General features: G+C 41.1%; 1 protein-coding gene across 1 annotated transcript; it reads right to left on the reverse strand.

Moving 5' to 3' along the window:
- Positions 1-7: 7 nt before the first annotated feature.
- LOC102198069 (extended synaptotagmin-1-like) lies at positions 8-17,814 on the reverse strand. The gene is made up of 52 exons (XM_005739587.2): positions 17,126-17,814; positions 16,044-16,085; positions 14,997-15,131; positions 14,812-14,885; positions 14,647-14,719; positions 14,385-14,474; positions 14,165-14,220; positions 13,482-13,602; positions 13,216-13,392; positions 12,937-13,019; positions 12,709-12,757; positions 12,526-12,615; positions 12,319-12,414; positions 11,743-11,814; positions 11,567-11,653; positions 11,320-11,469; positions 11,077-11,178; positions 10,791-10,967; positions 10,440-10,525; positions 10,310-10,358; positions 10,031-10,120; positions 9,848-9,943; positions 9,678-9,749; positions 9,494-9,580; positions 9,255-9,401; positions 8,380-8,486; positions 8,109-8,289; positions 7,830-8,003; positions 7,661-7,743; positions 7,363-7,411; positions 7,184-7,273; positions 6,984-7,079; positions 6,655-6,726; positions 6,461-6,547; positions 6,191-6,337; positions 5,974-6,110; positions 5,512-5,620; positions 5,332-5,426; positions 5,040-5,175; positions 4,103-4,279; positions 3,927-4,009; positions 3,568-3,616; positions 3,365-3,454; positions 3,091-3,186; positions 2,924-2,995; positions 2,741-2,827; positions 2,457-2,603; positions 2,227-2,375; positions 1,150-1,281; positions 958-1,060; positions 666-715; positions 8-521 (listed from the first exon to the last, which is right to left on the reverse strand). The coding sequence occupies exons 1-52, from the start codon at positions 17,486-17,488 to the stop codon at positions 494-496; spliced, it is 5,490 nt and encodes a 1,829-aa protein (XP_005739644.1). The 5' UTR covers positions 17,489-17,814; the 3' UTR covers positions 8-493.
- Positions 17,815-18,067: the final 253 nt, after the last annotated feature.

An 18,067-nucleotide genomic window follows, 5' to 3' on the forward strand; every position in this document is an offset into this window, starting at 1 on the left:
AAAACAAGATTAAAATACTGAAATGGCATTAAAATTCATGAGTGATACATGAAAATCAACTAAAAGCTATAATGTTGCTGCACTTCAAACAAGATTTAAAACACTCTCACAGCAACAAGGAGCAAACAAAGCAATAAAATGTAACATGACACCTTCAGGCCACTTCATCCATCACTTTCTCTGTTCAGTCTTTAAATTCAATTTCTTCATATAATTTTCAATCATAACTTACTTACACCTTCTTTTTTAACTTAGCTGCTTCTTTCTACTTATCTTTGGTGACTTGTATGTATGTGGTTGTATGTGAATACGAGAGCTGTGCACTTCTATACTAGATGCTATAACACAGTGAGCTGGGTGGATACAGGTAAGGCTGCCATGCTGGCACTGTGTGCAGAAGTACAGAGGAGAAGGCATCGGTGTGATTAGCAGCAGCAGGATTTGAATGATGACGTTTTCATCGCTGTACTACGGCATCAGCAAGCAGCGATTTCTATTCAGCTTCATCCTTGAGAGTGAACCTGGAAGATGAGGTGGAACAGTCATTGAATGATAGTAAGAGTTCCTGATGGTCAATAAAAATGGTCAGAAATAATGACCATCAAGCTTGAGCATTTGAATAAATGTAAATACAGTCTGGATGAAACCAGATCTCTTCTGCTCACCATTCTGTGACACCAGACACGAGGTTCACCTCAGCCAACTCGAGCTGCACCTAAAGAATGGGAATGTCATGTCAGCATCTGCATGAACACAGTTTCTGCCTGTATTCACAGCATTTCAGAGTGAAAAGATAAAACACATTTATGGAATCAATGCAATTTACGCTACCAGCTAAGGCACAGTGAGGAGATTGGAGTACATTTTACCCAACCGAATCTCAGTGTGCTGTTTGGCAGTATATTTAAAGCCATGTAACAGATGCAGGAAGAGCCACAAATATGATTTCAGTCTGACCTGTCCAATGACGTCTCGGCTTCTGAATGAAGAGGAGTTATTTTTCACTGATACACTGAGGCGTCTGAATCTTATCTCGTCCTTAGGCAGATCATACTCAAACCTTTAAGAAAGTACAAAAAGATTATTAAAACACTAGGTCAGATCTTTAGGGATAACAAAACCTACAAAGGAGAAAAAAGGTAGTGCAACCTTTCATTAAATTCTGGGTTGAGGTCTCTCTTCTTCACTCCTGTTTTTTTCTTAGTGGCCTTGCTTTTATCTGGCAGCAGCATGAGGGAGACATAGCTGTCCACACCATCTTTATGTTGCGACAACAGACCTCTGTGTGGATAAAAAAATAAACAATATAAAAATGAAATATAGCAAAGATGAACAAAAGTTAACTGTAAAAATGTTTTAAGACATGCCAGCAGGGGTGGGAGCACTTTGATGTTTCCCGGGAGTTATTTTGAGTTCATGAACAGTCAACTTCAAAAGCAAAAGTACAACAAGCAAACATGAGAAACTCAGATATAAGTATAAGTTGCAGCTCTCACTCCAAGTATCCACTGGACAGGGGGTGCATTTCCTAAAGATGCTTCATTGTGCGTCTATTGGTAAAGCCCACAATGTCTATGAATATATTTTCTACCTAACAGAAAATCTGCTACCATTAGATCACTCATACCCTGGATAACTCTATTAAAATCTAGCATCTGTTAAATGAACATAAAGCATTAGCCTATAAAATTAACGGTCTCACAGTTCGTGCGAAAAGGTTGTCATATCATATGATGGAGACATATTATTTTTCATTTAGTATGTTAGAGCAATACAGTTTCTTCTTCAATATATGGAGCAGTCAACATAGCATGAAATATTCTTTGAGTTATCATTAATAATTTCCCTATTTGTGGGTTTTTCCTAAAGTGTTAGAGACCAACAGAAATGCAGAGCAGAATGTTTTTCAATGCAACAACATACAGGCATTTCTGATGGACTCAGGTGTTGTTTCCATCATGTGCTGAATTCAGTTTTCGTACAGCCACATCAGAAGATGTGCAAAATGAATTCAAAATGATCTTTCTGTCAGTATAAAGTTGGTGAAAATAAACATGAATTTCTTTTATGACCTGTTTTTGACCCCACGCAGAAAAATGGTAAGTTTATGATGAAGTTATGATGAGGTTGTGTTATAATATTACAAACACCTTCCTTTAACACAGCCTCAGATGCATAATATTCATATGCAGCACTCATGCGATTTAAATGTTTTGTTTCACACACCTGCAGGCGTGAACGATGACAATGAGCTTTCTCTCTTGCGAGGCGTATGAAAGCGACAGCTTCACCTGCCCGTTTCCAGAACTGCACCCAGAAGCAGCACAGGGCAAAGTCCCTGCACCAATCAAATCCGTCATTTTGGATGCCAGTATCTATAAAACACATCCAGAATAACAGTAAGAGTGCGCAGTAACGAGTCAACTCATTTGCTTTTATCTGTCAGATGTTATCACCTTGAGTTCAGCCCTAAGCAGGATTTGACTTTCAGGTGATGCTCCATCCAGATGGAACCACTGATCCTGAACCAGCTGTGGCTCTGCAAGCAGATTCTTGACAGGAATCACCAGAGATCCCATTGGCTGGTCCCAGCCACTCGACAACTGCGATGCAAAAGAGAGTGAGAATGAAAATCACCCCAATATTAGTACTCTTACATGTAAGCAAATTAAATCTGTACACAGAAATGAATGCAAGAAGTATGGCAAAAGTTAAAAACAGATGTAGATAAATATCTTACTTTCACCACAAGCATATCATGCTTAGGATCATGGACCACAAAGTAGAAAGACTCATTCCACTGAGGACTGGTACTGCGGTCACAGAGCTGATGAAGTGTGATGAAATGATACGATTAATATAGCAGGAAAAAAAAGCAATTATCACACTGAGTTGCAGAGCATCATGAGAGAAAGAGCCTCACTTTGGTTTTGTAGGCTGTTTCACCCAGAACAAGCTCAGCTCCGGCTTTTGGTTCTTTTCCACTCTTCTTCAACTATGAAGCAAAAGAGAGGCATTCAAGTTACACAGCACGTGGGATCGTTTCTGTCAACTTGTGCACAGTGTATCAATGAACTGCGGGCGACTTACAGATAATGAATGTGCTCTGTCTATATGGACAAAGAGCAGAGCTGCAGCAGGGACAGCTTTGTTCTTAAAAGCCTGGAGAGACTGAAGCTGCAGCACCTGTGGCATGGAGCACAGCCAGTTAGGTCAGGTGATTATTTTGCAAAGTGAATATACCTTGTGTGGTGCTATGTTGCTCAACAGCATTCTAGGAGACCGGAGGCATATTACTCCATGTTTAAATGAACAGAACGAGGCTGAACTGAGTGAGTTTATTAACACGGTCTGGGGGGCCCACCTGCTCCAGTCTGGCTGCATTTGACACTGCAGGAACCCACTCCAGTATCAAGTGAACCTGTCCAGATTTCACATCCTTCAGAGTGTACCACTGTAAGAGAGACAACGTTTGTTAGAGAAGCATGACAAACTCTTTGTACGAGGAAAACAGGCAACACTGAGTTAAAAACACACAGGGTGTGGCTCAAGGTTTGCATGACTAACCTGATCTGTGTACTGTGATCTTATGACCTCATTTAGCTTAATACTGAATCTGTGAACACAAATACAGGCAAATGATTAACAACAACACGAGTTTAAGTTCACATAATATGACCATGTTTACTTCAGGCTGATTTCCAGATGTCAGGAGTTTTAAGAGACAAGCTTTGTGAAAAAAGCAGTCAATACTGGATTAATAACAATAATGTAAATGGTATTCTCAATTAATTTTATACAGGTGGAAATTTGTTTTAAATAAAACAAAAATGTTTTATCTTTCATTTTCCATGGCTCGAAGTGGAAGCTGCAATCAAGCTAGACCAGTGAAACACAGCACTGATTCTTTAGAGTAGGAAACACACCTTCCTAGAAAGTCATCAGAATCTATATCCTTATCAAATGCTTCAAACTTGATCTCCTGGATGCTGTGCCCTTTCACAACGACCTGTTTAAAAGTAAGAGAAGCAAACATTTGTCAAAAAAACTACTTCAGACAAATCAAAGCTCAGATAATAAACAACAACCTTAAACAGCTTACCTCATACATTTCGTTCCATGTTGGGTTTAGATTCTCCTTGATAACATGGCTCTTGAATGCAACCTCGCCTACGTTAATCTTGACATAGGGATCGCTCTTGCCCTTCACCATCCCCCCCATCAGGTTATCCTTTGCAACCAGATTCTGGGCCTCCAGCAGGTGAATCCTCAGGAACCCCTACAGCATGAAGACCGCAAGTGTTATACAGAAAGTACCACAGAACAGAGCAGACATTCGTTGGATTTATTAAGTCAGTGTATACATTTCAGTGTGATCCAGATCATTTCTGTCCTTCCCACGGAAGACTGGAAAACAGGAATTTCTTGCTTACTAGCTGTTAATCTGACATTCTTTTGTCACTTTCATAGATAAATCTTTAGAGATAACCATCAATCAGAGATTTGTTTAACTACTTAATGAAAACCTGCTTTTCTTGTTCAAATTAGCAAAGGATCCATCATTAAGAGTATCCTACATTATAAGTTGCGTTTGCAACATGCTCATTTTGTTTTAAGCCTCTAGATGTCCTTCTTCTTCCTTGAAGCTGGCACGACACAGGTACAAACAACATAAACAAAAACAGCAGAGGGGGCCATTCTAGTAGCGCTTAGAGTAAAATAACAGGAGGAAGAAGGAAAATCCTGCTGTGCAGAAAGAGACACGAGGGGCTGTTTAGAAACCCAAATGATAAGTTGAATCCCAGCAGCATCCATTTATCTAATTATCCCCACCGAATATCTGAGGACACATGGAATCGCTGGGAGGATATTGTCTAATGTGAGGTAATGAAAAAACACGGGCTTAATGGAGCCCTACATTTCAAAACATTAGAATTAGACCTCCAGAATGATCTGAATATGTATATATGAACTCAAAAGCAAATTACATGATACTGCTTTCCTTTCCATGCTGATAACAAACACAGAACTACACCCACCTCTTGAGCAAAGCCCTGGCTCGGGGTTGTGTGTGGTGGAAGAACCTGAGCAGGTTTGGGGATTTCAGGAACCACTTCTGGCTTTTTAGTGTCAGTGGGAAGACCTGCCACTGTGGCGTGAGCAAGATTGCCCAAACTGGAAATTCATTCATATCCAAACACACAGAAAATGGAGAAGATTTTTTTTCTCATTATGTTTTTTTTTTCAAATTGTTTGTTTGAGGCAAACATGACAAAAATATGAAAAACTGAAGGAACAATATAGTTGTGTTTGCTGTCACGTGGAGCTCACCCTTCTGTTTGCTTTTTCTGTGGTTCAAAGTCTCCTCTGTCTGCTGTGTGGGGCTGTGTGCGGTGCTCTTCTGCATCTGCTGGCTTGTCCACCAGCTGAGCAAAATTACATTAATGTTATGAAGACGAAAACAGACATCTGGGGCAGAGTAACAACTGACTTGTGTGTGATGTGACTCACTGCGGCAGCAGGGGATGGGTCATGTGCTGGTTCAACATGAGGAGCCATCTCTGTAGCAGTTGCAGGATTTGCTTCAGGTTCTTTAGGCTGGTTTGATACTGCAACAGACCTAAGAGCAACATTATTCTAAAAACATGAAAGTCTGGAATAAAGCTTGTCAGACATAATACCATCTGAATGATGCGTCCTGTGCAGTCCTAGTGCAACTGTGTCTTTATATTTAAGTGGTATATGACATCAAGGAGCACGTTTCCTATACCTTCACTCACCAACAGGGAGCACACTTAATATCTTCCATTTATTAAGCTTATTTATGTTTAAATTAAAGGTGTATGAACTGCTTATTTTCCTTAGCAGCACTTCTAACTTTGGTTTTAACTGTTTTTGAATAAGACTACAGTCTCGGGTACAGCAGCATTAGCTTCAACGTGAGATTATAGATTTCACACGCAAATGACTCACTTGTGCGTTGGCATCTCTGAACTTTTTTCCTCCTTGCCAGCTGGTGCGGATGCCTTTTCTGTGTGGGTGCTGGTGTCCTCTTTCTTTACAGTGGTCACAGTTGGCCGTGGAACTTCATCCATCCTCGAGTTAAGAATCTGTTAATGACACATTTTCAGTTGGGGTTCCTTGATGTCAGTCACAGTAACACTAATGTAGAGTGTACATATCTTCATACCTTGAGCTCAGCCCTCAGGAGGATCTCGCTTTCAGGTAATGCTCCATCAAGAGGCATCCACTGGTCCAGGACCAGCTGTGGTTCAGAGAGAAGCTGTCTCACAGGAACTACCAGAGATCCCATTGGCTGGTCCCACGCACTGGAGAGCTACACAGCGAAAGGACACATTTGTGATATCAGTCAGCACTTGAAATGAAGAGGGCAGCAGCAGACTTTAAAGGCTATTGTACTGTACTGTGTATTGTACTGTAACAAATTCAGTACATTTACCTTTATGATGAGCATCTCCTCTTTGGGATTGTGTACTTTGAAGTAGAATCCTTCGTTCCACTGAGGAGCACTCGTGCGATCGCACACCTTCAGGCAGAAAATGGATAAAGATTGGTAATAAATTATTTCTCTTTTAAAAAAAATCAGGTGTGAAGTTCTAGTATATTATGTCACATATATTATTATTTTAATACCTTAGTTTTGTAGACTGTGTTACCAAACACCAGCTCAGCTCCAGCCTTGGGCTCCTTTCCACTTTTTTTGAACTGTACACAGAAATAAAAAAGATTAGATTACATGAATAGTTTGAATTCCTTTCATCTATTTTCTTAACTTCTCCAATTCAAGTGTGATCAGAGTTTATCCCAGCAGACATTATTCTCCGTAATTATGACATCCAATACTATCTTATAAAATATAAAGTGTTAAAAGTGGCAATTTTTCACTTTATGTGCGTAAACGAACTCATAATCAAACTGTCTATCATAATGATTTTCACTGTGCAAAATTACAAGGGACTCACAGGCAACGAGTGCGCTCTGTCCACATAAACAAAGAGGAGTGCTGCACAGGGAGTGGCCTTGTTCTGGTAAGACTGCAGAGACAGCAAATGCATTACCTGCAGCAGAGAATCAAATAAAAAATACATTAGTGACTCAGCACCGATGTGCACAGCGAATCAGAGAAGGAGCATTTTGTTTGTGTACAGAAACATGCACTGACTTGGTCTAGGGTGTTATTATGGGACACTGTTGAAACCCACTCCAGGATCAGACGGACACGCCCAGACTTTACATCATTCAAGGTGTACCACTGAAACAGAGGTGCTCAAACATTGGATTACAGTTTATAAATGCACAAGGCGTACACACATTTATTAAGAAAATATCTAAAATACCCACCTGGTCTAAGTACTGGGAGCTGATTATGTCTGCCACGCTGATTTTGAATCTAGTCAACAAAGAAGATTATGCACATTATGCACAATTCCTGTTTCAGCGATTCTGAATTTAGAAACAGTGTTTGTTTGTTTTTACTAGTGTACTGTGATAAACATCATATCATGGTCGACTGACACTGTTTTTGTTTGCCAGTATACACATTTGTTTACCAACTGCTATGCTCAGGTAGTTATCTTAGTGTGATCTGACTCCTCTGACTCAGTTCTGAACAAGTGTAAACCTCCACATTAGCCCCTACCTGCCCAGGAAGTCATCTTTGTCCATGTCTTTATCATACAGCTCCACTTGCATTTCCTGTCCTGACTGAGGCCTCAAAACCACCTTAGAGAACACAAACAAGTTTAGTCAAAGTCACAGATGTTAGGTGGTAACAGGCCTTCTGATTTTATGCAGCCCCTCATACACACCTCATACATCTCATTCCAGACCGGGTTGAGGTTTTCCTTGATCACGTTGCTCTTAAAACTTTCTTCACCGACACTGATCTTAGCGTAAGGGTCACTCTTGCCTTTTGCCATACCCATCACTTTATCTTTGGCAACAAGACTCTGGGCCTCCAGCAGGATGATCCTCAGCAGACCCTAAAGGGAGGGATATTTTCATCCATGCGGCTTTTTAACAAACAGGATTTTGTCGTGCCCTGCTTCTCGTATCTGTTTCTGTAGATCAATGTGTTGTGATGTTACCTGACTGGCAAAGCTGATGTCTGGGGAAGTATGAGGGGGCTGTGTTATGGCAGGACTTGGTGATTCTTCTTCCGTCTCATCTGGAATCGAATCAGCTGCCTTTTTTTTGGCATCGGCATCTTCATGCGAAGTCACTGAAGAGACAATAGTCTCCACGGGAGGAGTGTCTATTGAGCTCGACCTAAAAACACAGCGATTAGAAATCAGTCAAGTTTAAGAGGGAAATCTGGTGGCTAAACAGAAATAGACTTTACTGAATAAATAATCTTACTTGAGCGTTTTTTCTGTCTCCTCTTTCTGCTTAGCAGCAGAAGGATCTGACACCGCAGTCACCTTAGTTTTATCAGCGGTAACAGGACATTTGCTTGGAATCAGCATCTGTAGTTAAATGGAAATTGTTCTAAATTAACTATGTTATTTATTACACAGTCATTACACCCGTTGCAAAAACAAATTAGAAAAAGAACAAAAAAATGAGCAAAAAAGGAAATAAAAGAGAGAATTAAAGTCAGAGAAGGGGGCTTATCGCAAAAACAAAAGTTAATGATATTCACTTATTCATATGAAATATGTTAACCTGTTAGCAGTCGGACGTACCGCCCACGGTACATTGGATGGTTTAGGGGACTAATTGTAAATTTGTAGGACTGCTAAGGGGTTAAATATTTCGGTCTAAACCAACATAGTTAAAACTGAAGATTGTTATTTGTATCTGCAGTGATTTAAATTAAGCATAGCTTTGTTCTGCCACCTCCTTTGGCTGCACTATGCTAACATGGAAAGCCTCTGGGCAGAGGGCGCAACAGCAAGAATAATAGCAAGAATACAGAGCAGGCAACAGTGACAACAGCTATGACACCAATATATCACACAAAGCAGGATACTAGGAGCTGGAGTAAAGGAGGGTTGCAAAGCAGCTTGCAGGGGTTCAGCAACTAAAGCGGCTCATATAGTGTGCCCTATATGAGCCCTCAGAAACTGTGGACTGGCACTGAGATCAACTGATATGTTGGGACTGAAGCTGAGCTTGATGCTCTGACTCACTTAAACTACAACTATGCTTGATTTAGAAGATAACAAAAAAACAAAACAAACAAACAAAAAAAAGTTGAACTGAAAAACTGAGAGAGACAAAGACTGACATACCTTGAGTTCAGTTCTCAAAAGAATCTGGCTCTCAGGTGAGGCTCCATCCAGATGGAACCACTGGTCCAGGATCAGCTCTGGTTCAGAGAGCAGCTCTCGAATAGGAATAACCACAGAGCCCATGGGTAAGGTCCAGCTGTGGGAGAGCTGGAAAAACACAATATTTGGTATTAACAACTTCTATATGAGAGATCTGTTTACATGAGGATAAGTTTTATAATACACCGAAGTCATCTTACCTTAACAAGAAGAATAGCCTCTCTGGGGTCACGAACCAGGAAGCAGAATGCTTCATTCCACTGAGGTGATGTTGTACGATCACACACCTTAAGACGAGACAAAAGAGTCAATCCATAGAGTTCTTTGCCAATCTTAGTACTGAAAGAGAAGCAGAAGTATCAGGATGAGGGCTTGAAGTCTTACTGTAGTTTTTCGAGACTTTGCTCCAAGAGTTAACTCTGCTCCTACTTTTGGATCTTTTCCACTCTTCTTCACCTGCAGGAAGAGACAACAGTCAGTAATATTTATTTGGAGTCCAAAGGTCAGCTCCTAGTTCTACAGTCTGTCCTACAAAGCAGTATTAAAAGACTTACTGACAATCCATCTGCCTGCTCGACAAACACAAACAGCAGGCCTGCCGAGGGAACTGCCTTGTTCTTGTAGGACTGTTGGGAATAGAACTGAAGAACCTAAAGATGCAGGAAGCAACCGCAGAATATAAATCAAGCTCAGCACAAGGTGTTCATTAATCCGTGGCTTGTTTCGATATTACTGACCTGGTCCAATCTGTCTGACTCTGAGGCTGTTGGAACCCATTCCAATATCAGGTGTACACGACCAGACTTCACATCACTGAGCGTGTACCACTGAAAAATAAAGAGAAATCATTTTAATGTCTGAACTATCTTTAATTAAGTAATTTTAGAGAAAAAGTTCAAGCAGATCTATCATTTGCATTTTTCTAAAATTTCATATGTGTCTGTACCTGAAATACTAAAACTCTATGTAGGTGGCTAATCACATTCCTACAGGCTAACACTGTAGCACATGCCCACCTGATCAGTGTACTGAGCATCAATGAGATCCTTTAGACTGATCTTCAGCCTGCATGTCAACACATACAAGATTAGAATAGATCATGTAGATGGTAATAAGCATTATGATGCTTGATTTAGATGTAGTTACCTGCCCATGAAGTCATCCTTCATGTTGATGTCTTTATCAAAGACCTCCAAATGCAGGTCCTGGCCTGGAAGCTGGGTTAAAATAACCTGAGGGGCAAACCAAGTACACATCTCAAAGGACCCTTTTTAACTAATTACACTGCAACTAAATGAACTACTCAGCCAAAAAGCAGCTGAAGACTTGTCTTTTTAAACTTGGATTTAGATTTTATTTTAAAATGGTTCTCTGGTTCTCTATTTTCTTGTTTTTTGTTTTTATTTGATGTGAACCAGTTGTCTTGAAATAAAATTCCTTACTTAATTACACACAAAAGCGCAGATTATTCTTTAAAAATTTACAGCAATTTCTTACCTCATACATCTCGTTCCAGGTGGGGTTAAGATTGCCTTTGATAACTTCGCTTGTGAATGTTTCACCCCCAATGCTGATCTTGACATAGGGGTCACTCTTGCCTTTCACCATGCCTCCCATCAGGTTATCTTTCGGAACAAGATTCTGACCTGCCAACAGGTGAATTCTCAGCAGTCCCTGAAATAAAAATGTGCATTTTAAATTTTTAAAAAATAAAAAAAATACTAGCAAGATCCTAAGAGCTATCAAGTAAAAAGAAAAAAATAACTGGACTGTCCTGTATTACCTCTGTAGCAAAGCTAGGATGGGCAGAGGTCTGCTGTGGGAGCTGTTGGGATAAGCTGGAGGACACATCAGATGGAATGCGCTCTTCGTCTAACCACAGGACCTTTGGTGAAATGGGAAAAAGGAGAAGCAGAAAGACAAAAATTCTTAATTGAATTTGGAATTAATCACTTCCTACACTCCACTTTTTTGTTAGTGTGTTTATTAGACATTATAACAGTGCAGGATCATAGGTCTCATTTACCCTGAGAATCGCATTGAGGTAGATGCGACTGGCTGATCCAGAGTTTTCCAACTGGAACCATTGGTCCAGAGAAAGATTGGAATTTGATAAGAGACGGGACAACGGGATGGTCAGGTTTCCCAGCGTCTGCACACGGTCAGCATCCTTCACCTAATGAAGAAAAGACAGTTCAACACCATCACCCGTCAGATTATCAAAGATGAGTTTTATTGCATAGTAAATGGTACATAATCTCATCATCTACTACCTGAATGTCTATGTCCTGGTTGCGAGGATCGTGGATGAAGAAGGTAAAAGCGTCTTCAAACTCTGGATTAATGGTTGTGTAACAAGTCTAAAGAGAAGACGGAAAAATGTGCATATGACAAAAAAATAAACAAAACATATCAAGAGAATTTTAAATGGCTTTCCCAGGAGATGTACCTTGCTCTCTCTAGTGACGTCCTTCACAGATAACTGCACCATAGGATTGGGCTCTTTATTTCCCTTCTTCATCTAAAACGTACACAGTTGCGGACAGATATGAATGCAGAGTAAGACACTGACATTCTGTAACCAAGAGCAGCACAACAAATAGATTTATCTACTATTATAAGAACATGAGGTCGGTCACAATGAAAGTATGTGCATGGCTACCATAGCAACAGCACAAATAACTGAAATGAAGCACCGTGCTGCCTGGCACAATCAGGAAGTCTAAGTTTGCAAAGAGAAAAAACAATAAGCCGGGGGTTTTCTTCCAAAGTTTCTTTAACTTTTGTTTTTCTTCTTAAATATATGACAAAATTAGAAGAGTCTGAAAAGTGTGTAAGAGTTTTGGATAGAGTTACCCATATTCATCAACAGTGGAACAGATTAAACTGGGTTTGAGGCCAAGGCAACAAACTTGTGGAATGCGAAACAAATAGCAGTTTCAGCTCAGTTAGTTTAACCACACACAGGAAGCAGCTCTGAGCTGTGCACGAATGTGGGCACAGAAAGCACACTTATTTGACTCACAGGAAGCGCCTCAGCCTTATCCAAATAGATAACCAAGATGGCTGAAGAAGGGAGATCAGCATTCTTGTTGGTGATGCTCTCGTTCCTCTTCAGGACCTAGATGATGATTTTACAACATTTCTTTTAGTGTAATTGTTTGACAACAAACACAAGTCTCCTCGATGACACACGAAAAGCTGATCATCAGTGAAAATTAGACACTCAGACCTGCTCTAGTTGATCAGTGCTTGGCAGCAAACTCAACCACTCTAGCCTGAAGTGAACCCGTCCAGAATCTGTGTCCTTCAGAGTGAACCACTGGGAAGACACATTCAGACATACTTTCACCGTCTTATGATTAAAAAATCATCCTCAGTGTGGCAAAGATAAAAAAGAAAACTGCTCACTTACATCATCGACAACTATGGATTTCTTCACAATGCCCAAATCCAATTTGGTCCTATAGGGAGGAGGAGTGCAAGACAAGAAGGATTAAAAACAAAATGCAGTAGTGCAATGATCAACAGAACAGAAAGGAGACTCTGTACATTCGAAGTACTTTTCCCCACTGTTCATGCAGGTGACAAATGAAAGGTGACAACATGAGATTCAACCAGGACATGAATTATGCATATGTACCTGCCCAAGAAATCATCCTTGTCTGGGTCTTTGTCATATACCTCAACCTCCAACTCTTGACCAGGTACTTCATGGACAATAACCTGATGTACGGAACACAAATAAGGACATGACGACTGACAAAGGGGCTTGTATGGAATGAAAATGAACAATGCCAGTGACTGATATATCAGGAGAAACACTCAAATACAGAACAAAGTGAAATGATGTGTGAAAGACAACATTTTCCAATTTACGTGCCGATGGTTTACAAAGAAAACAAAAAACCTTTCTCCTCACCTCATACATCTCTCCCCACTTGGGGGCATCTGTGTTGTCAATGTGTTTGGAGGTGAAGGTCTGAGGTCCCACCCTTAATATGGCGTAGGGGTCAGACAAGCCTGCCATGACCCCTTTCACATAGTTGTCCTTGGCTACTAGTTTCTGTGCCTCCAGTAGGTGGATGCGTACAACACCCTGAGAGAGGAGAAGAGGTTCATATACTAGTGTTTTAAAGCTTGAAGTACAATTGTAGTCTGAATGTGCAGATGAATATTCAGCCTTACCCTGGGCAAAGGAGAGCGTAGCTGGGCCACAGGCAGGCCAGGAACCAGCGGGACAACCAGGCGGTTGGGCAGCACCAAGAAGGAGGCGATAGCATCCATAATCATGCTGTCTGACATGACACTAAAACATAGAACAGAGTAATATTTCAGTGGCAGCACTAAAAATCATTTAATTTTCATTGTACAATAAAAGTAAATTATTGAAACGACATTTTTGAAGGGAAAATATTGTACTTTCTTTAGTTTCTCTTATAAATATACTGTTAATGTTGCATGCACATCTTAAATATGACAGAAGTTTCAAACAATGAAGTCAGCCTATGTACAGGTAATTCCTCTGAGCCAAACGATCTTGATCAGGCTCACGTCACTAAAATGTTCATCTCTTGCAAGCAGAGAGAAGCCCCGCCCACTTGTCTGTTTATGAAGGGCATTCAATTAGGAGAAATTTGCCTTGAATTTGCAGAAGGGAAGAGAGGTAAAGCTAAACTATGGGGCTTTACAAAATCACTGCATAGGATGAGTAGGGATTATTTTTAACTGTGAATCATGATCATGCAAAGCTTCTTGAATAGCGTACATGAAGTTGGAAACATTTAGTTGGAAACAAGCAGACTTGGTTCCCTTTAAAGGCTATGGTTATTAATAATGTGTAAAGCAAGATTTTTTTCAGCATGACTCACTTCAGTCCAGGAATGTCCAACAAATTAGTCAGTCCAGTCCAATTGATGTCTAGTTTCTGGGAAGAGATAAGAAGGAACCGTGTAGAGCAATCTTTAAGGACTGATAGCAAACCAATAGCATACAAGACTATAGGACACGTGTTATTGACAGGAATGGGGGTTGGAAGGTGCAACAAGAGAAGGACTAATGGAGGTGAATTGTAAATATAAATTGACCTACAGGCCGACGGATGAAAAACATAGAGACTGCACCCACAATGGGCACGTCTCCAATCAGAGGCTCAAGGATCACTCGCATCATCCCGTGTAGCTGAAGCAAAAGAGAAACAGAAAGGCCAATTATCACTAAATAAAGAAAAGTAGATTTTCTTTGTATTTTACTGAATTCTGGGTCTTTAGATTGGCATTTAAAAGCTTTACATGAAATGGTTGTCTAATAATGTCACCACATAGTAGTTTTAAGCTTGGATAAGAAGACAAACCTGTATGCCTTTGACTCCAGCTTTGCAGAAGTACCGTTTCACTTCAACATTGATCTCCACGTTGCCAACGTAGCTGAAGATATAAGCACAAAAATGTCACCAATATGAGCACCCTGGAAACATTCCAGTAAAGAGAGAGTAAAAAGCAAAAGAGTAAAAAGTCACCTAATATACAGATCCAGCAAGACTTGTCCCTTGTCATTTTCTGTGTGTGCCTTGATCCCTACAACCTTCATGGCCTAAAGCAAACATAAAGGACATTTGTTTGAACAGTATAACTCCATCATGCATCACTTGTGTGGATCTTTGCTGCAAATCCATAGCATTGTGTAAACTCTCAGTGTCATCACCTTGTCTCCCATGTCCACCTTGGTAAAGCTGAGGGTCTGGAGGTGGCTGCTTGAGGCTCGGATAGAAGGAGCGATGGTTTCTAGCAGCAGCTTCTCGAGGTACTGGCCGACAAAGGGCCACACCTGCTGCAGGACCTGGCCAGGATATCAAGCACATGCTTTAATACGATGTTTTTATCTTTCATAAACATAACCGAGACGACTGCTTCAAGTAAACTTTCGCCTTCTGTTTGAAATACCAGAAAGAATGACAGAGACAGCTGCAGTGTACCAAACCTCCTCAGCTGTTAGTGTTCTTGTTTGGGGTCACAACATGCTGTATGACATCTGTGGTTTAGATGTGGTTCTTTCTGCACAATATTAATACCGCTATGTAAACCTGTGCAGTCTTCAGTCTATTGTCAATGAGAAAGAATCTAAAAACAGAGCACAGTTTGCTTGCGTGCCTCTGACTTTGTCAAAAAAACAAAAACCCCACAGTTGGTTAGAGTCTGGCATAAGTGGAGAATGAGTCATCAGCTGCCTGCTCTTATGGCGCATGAAGCCTGAGCAGTAAAGCAATCTGCTGACCTCCCCTCCAGTAAGCAGTCTCAAACCTCTGCTTTGTCTGCTTTCTAATGCTTACGTCTTGTGATCCTGCTATCTTGAATGCTTTTTATTTCTTTATGTCTGTATTAGAGGCCTTTCTCTAGGCTAGAAGAGCTAGAAGGAGATGGGGGTGGGGCTGAAGGGTTTCTTTTTAGTTTGGAGAGCTATGTGGCTCCTCCTCTTTCCTGTGAGTCTGGTAGGCTGCAATGAAATGGAAATGTTGAGTGGGCTGTCTGGCACCGGGCCTCCCCTCTGCAGTACAGACAGAGTGGCCACAATGGTGGGGGTGTGGCCTTTTTTCCACTAAGGTAGCAACAGTACTTATCAGCAAGCACACACTAAGTGTCAATCAACACAACAGCTGGGCTGTTGAACAGCGTGTGTTTGCTGGGCTTGAGGGAAAATGGACAGTTGTACAATAAAATGATGAAGAAAAAGAGGAACTTGTTGATGTTTTACCTTATTCAGCCATTCAACCTTCTCAACATCCGGAAAGTTTACCTGAAGGATAGAAACAGAGGGCAGGGACACGCTTAAATTTTATATAGAAACTGATAAACAAACAAGAGGAAAGGGAAATGATTCATTCACAGATGGCCGGTAACTTTGTTGCTATCACAACAGTGCTCTCTCCATGAGGGTTCAGACTGAAAAAGCTTTTCAAAAACTATACAAAAAAAATGGATGAAGATGTTATATAAAAAGATCACTTTAAAAATGATGTGGCTATTACACATTAAGCATTGTAAGTCATTTGTCAAGATACTTTTGCAATATATGTGCTTGAAGTGTTTCCCCCCATGCATATTTCTCTCAGACAAAGCACTGCCACGTGACAATGTTGAGAAATCTGTTTTGAACCCTTCAGTGAGGAGATGCATTCTGTCTGGTTATGCACGCAATCATTTTAATCACTCCTGAAACAGGAACCCACAGAACCTCACTTGGGTGTGGCCAGATACTCCTAGATGACAGAGGCACATGTGGGTTTCTGAATTTGCGTTCTGTCTACAATTACTACAAAGATGTACTATAGACTGCAGGTCTAATGTCCTCACACATTCTCCATTCAGTTTTAATTAGACAGTTTGAGTGTTTTTGGAGCTGTTTTTGAAGCAACAATCCCCTTGTGTGCTTTTAGACATGTTTCGTTTTAAAATTAAACACGTGTGCAATGAATTTAGGAAGTGTCTTTGTATGAAAGGAAGAGGGACAAAGAGTTCTACAAAACTGCATACTCCTTTGAGGAGCTAAAGAGCAACGGTGCAGCAAAGTTTTTCAAGGCTATACTAGGCTGTGGTGCATGCCATAGTTCCATTGCAGCAAATAATAATTACTGGTTGGGGATAAATCACTCAAAAATACTCATTACACCCTACAGTAGCCTCTGTAGTGGTATTGTGATTGCATGGTCCAGTGCCAGGCTTTGCTTGATTTGTGTAATGTAAGGTTACTCTAGGCCAAAGTGGGCTAAGGGGGAGACAGTGCAGCAGCAGAAAGTTTAATATGCTCTCAGACCATCAGGTACATTCATGTCTTACCCATGCAGGAAGGTCTCGCTTGATTTTGGACACTCTCGTGGATGTGTACTCTTGCTCGTTGTCGAGCAGCTGTATGGCTGACTTCAGGCGCGTCTCCTTGCCTTCTCGGGCATGTTTCCATCCCGTGTAGATCATCATGCCGAACACCAGCAGACTGGTGCTGACCCGATAGTATCCGGCAAGGTAGACGGGCAGCAAGGCACCCAGGCATTTCCCAAAGGTCCAGAGTACCGCCACTGCACTTATCCCCTTGGGTTTGTCAGTTTCTGCATCCACGTTACTCATGGCTTTCTTCTCGCGGTCGCCTGTGCTCGGACACTCGGCGCCCTTGGATTCGCTCGGCTCCGGCTTGTCGCTCTGCATTATGGTTATCTTCTAAAACCACTAAAATACCGCAAGGCTGTTCGCTGAATGATATTTGCTGTCTTTAAAACGACGATCGAACTTCCCTAACACTTAATCTGCGGTTTCATGACTCGTGCGAGCCACTGCCTGAACAAACGCACCGCTGCTGCGCGTCAGCTTTACGAGCACCGCCGCTAATTCGCCGTTCGCGAGTGTTGCATTTTATACGGACTACAATTAAAATGTGATCGCGATCGCTGGATTGGATCGGTAGTATTGATTGAGCACAGATCTCGGAGAAGTCCCCGAAAGCTGCTGCTCACCCAGTCCCGTTAGCTGGATAAAAACACGCCCACTAAAAAGGCGTTTTTGACTGTTTGCTGCGTCAAATTACCCAGTCACTGTTATTACTGCAGCATTATGTAGAAGTTCGTAAGTTTTCTATAATCAAACCATCCGAAAAAAGGGTATATGTCTGATGAAGCACAGACCACCCATTAACTCAACAATACACGCTTGGAAATACTTCCTACTGCTTTATCATCTCTCCCCAAACCCCCCAAATAGCGCACAGGCTATTGCCATAATGGTTTCAGT

The sequence above is a fragment of the Pundamilia nyererei genome, unplaced genomic scaffold, assembly GCF_000239375.1.
Source record: "Pundamilia nyererei isolate P.nyererei 1_Seehausen unplaced genomic scaffold, PunNye1.0 scaffold00092, whole genome shotgun sequence".
Lineage (NCBI taxonomy): Eukaryota > Metazoa > Chordata > Actinopteri > Cichliformes > Cichlidae > Pundamilia > Pundamilia nyererei.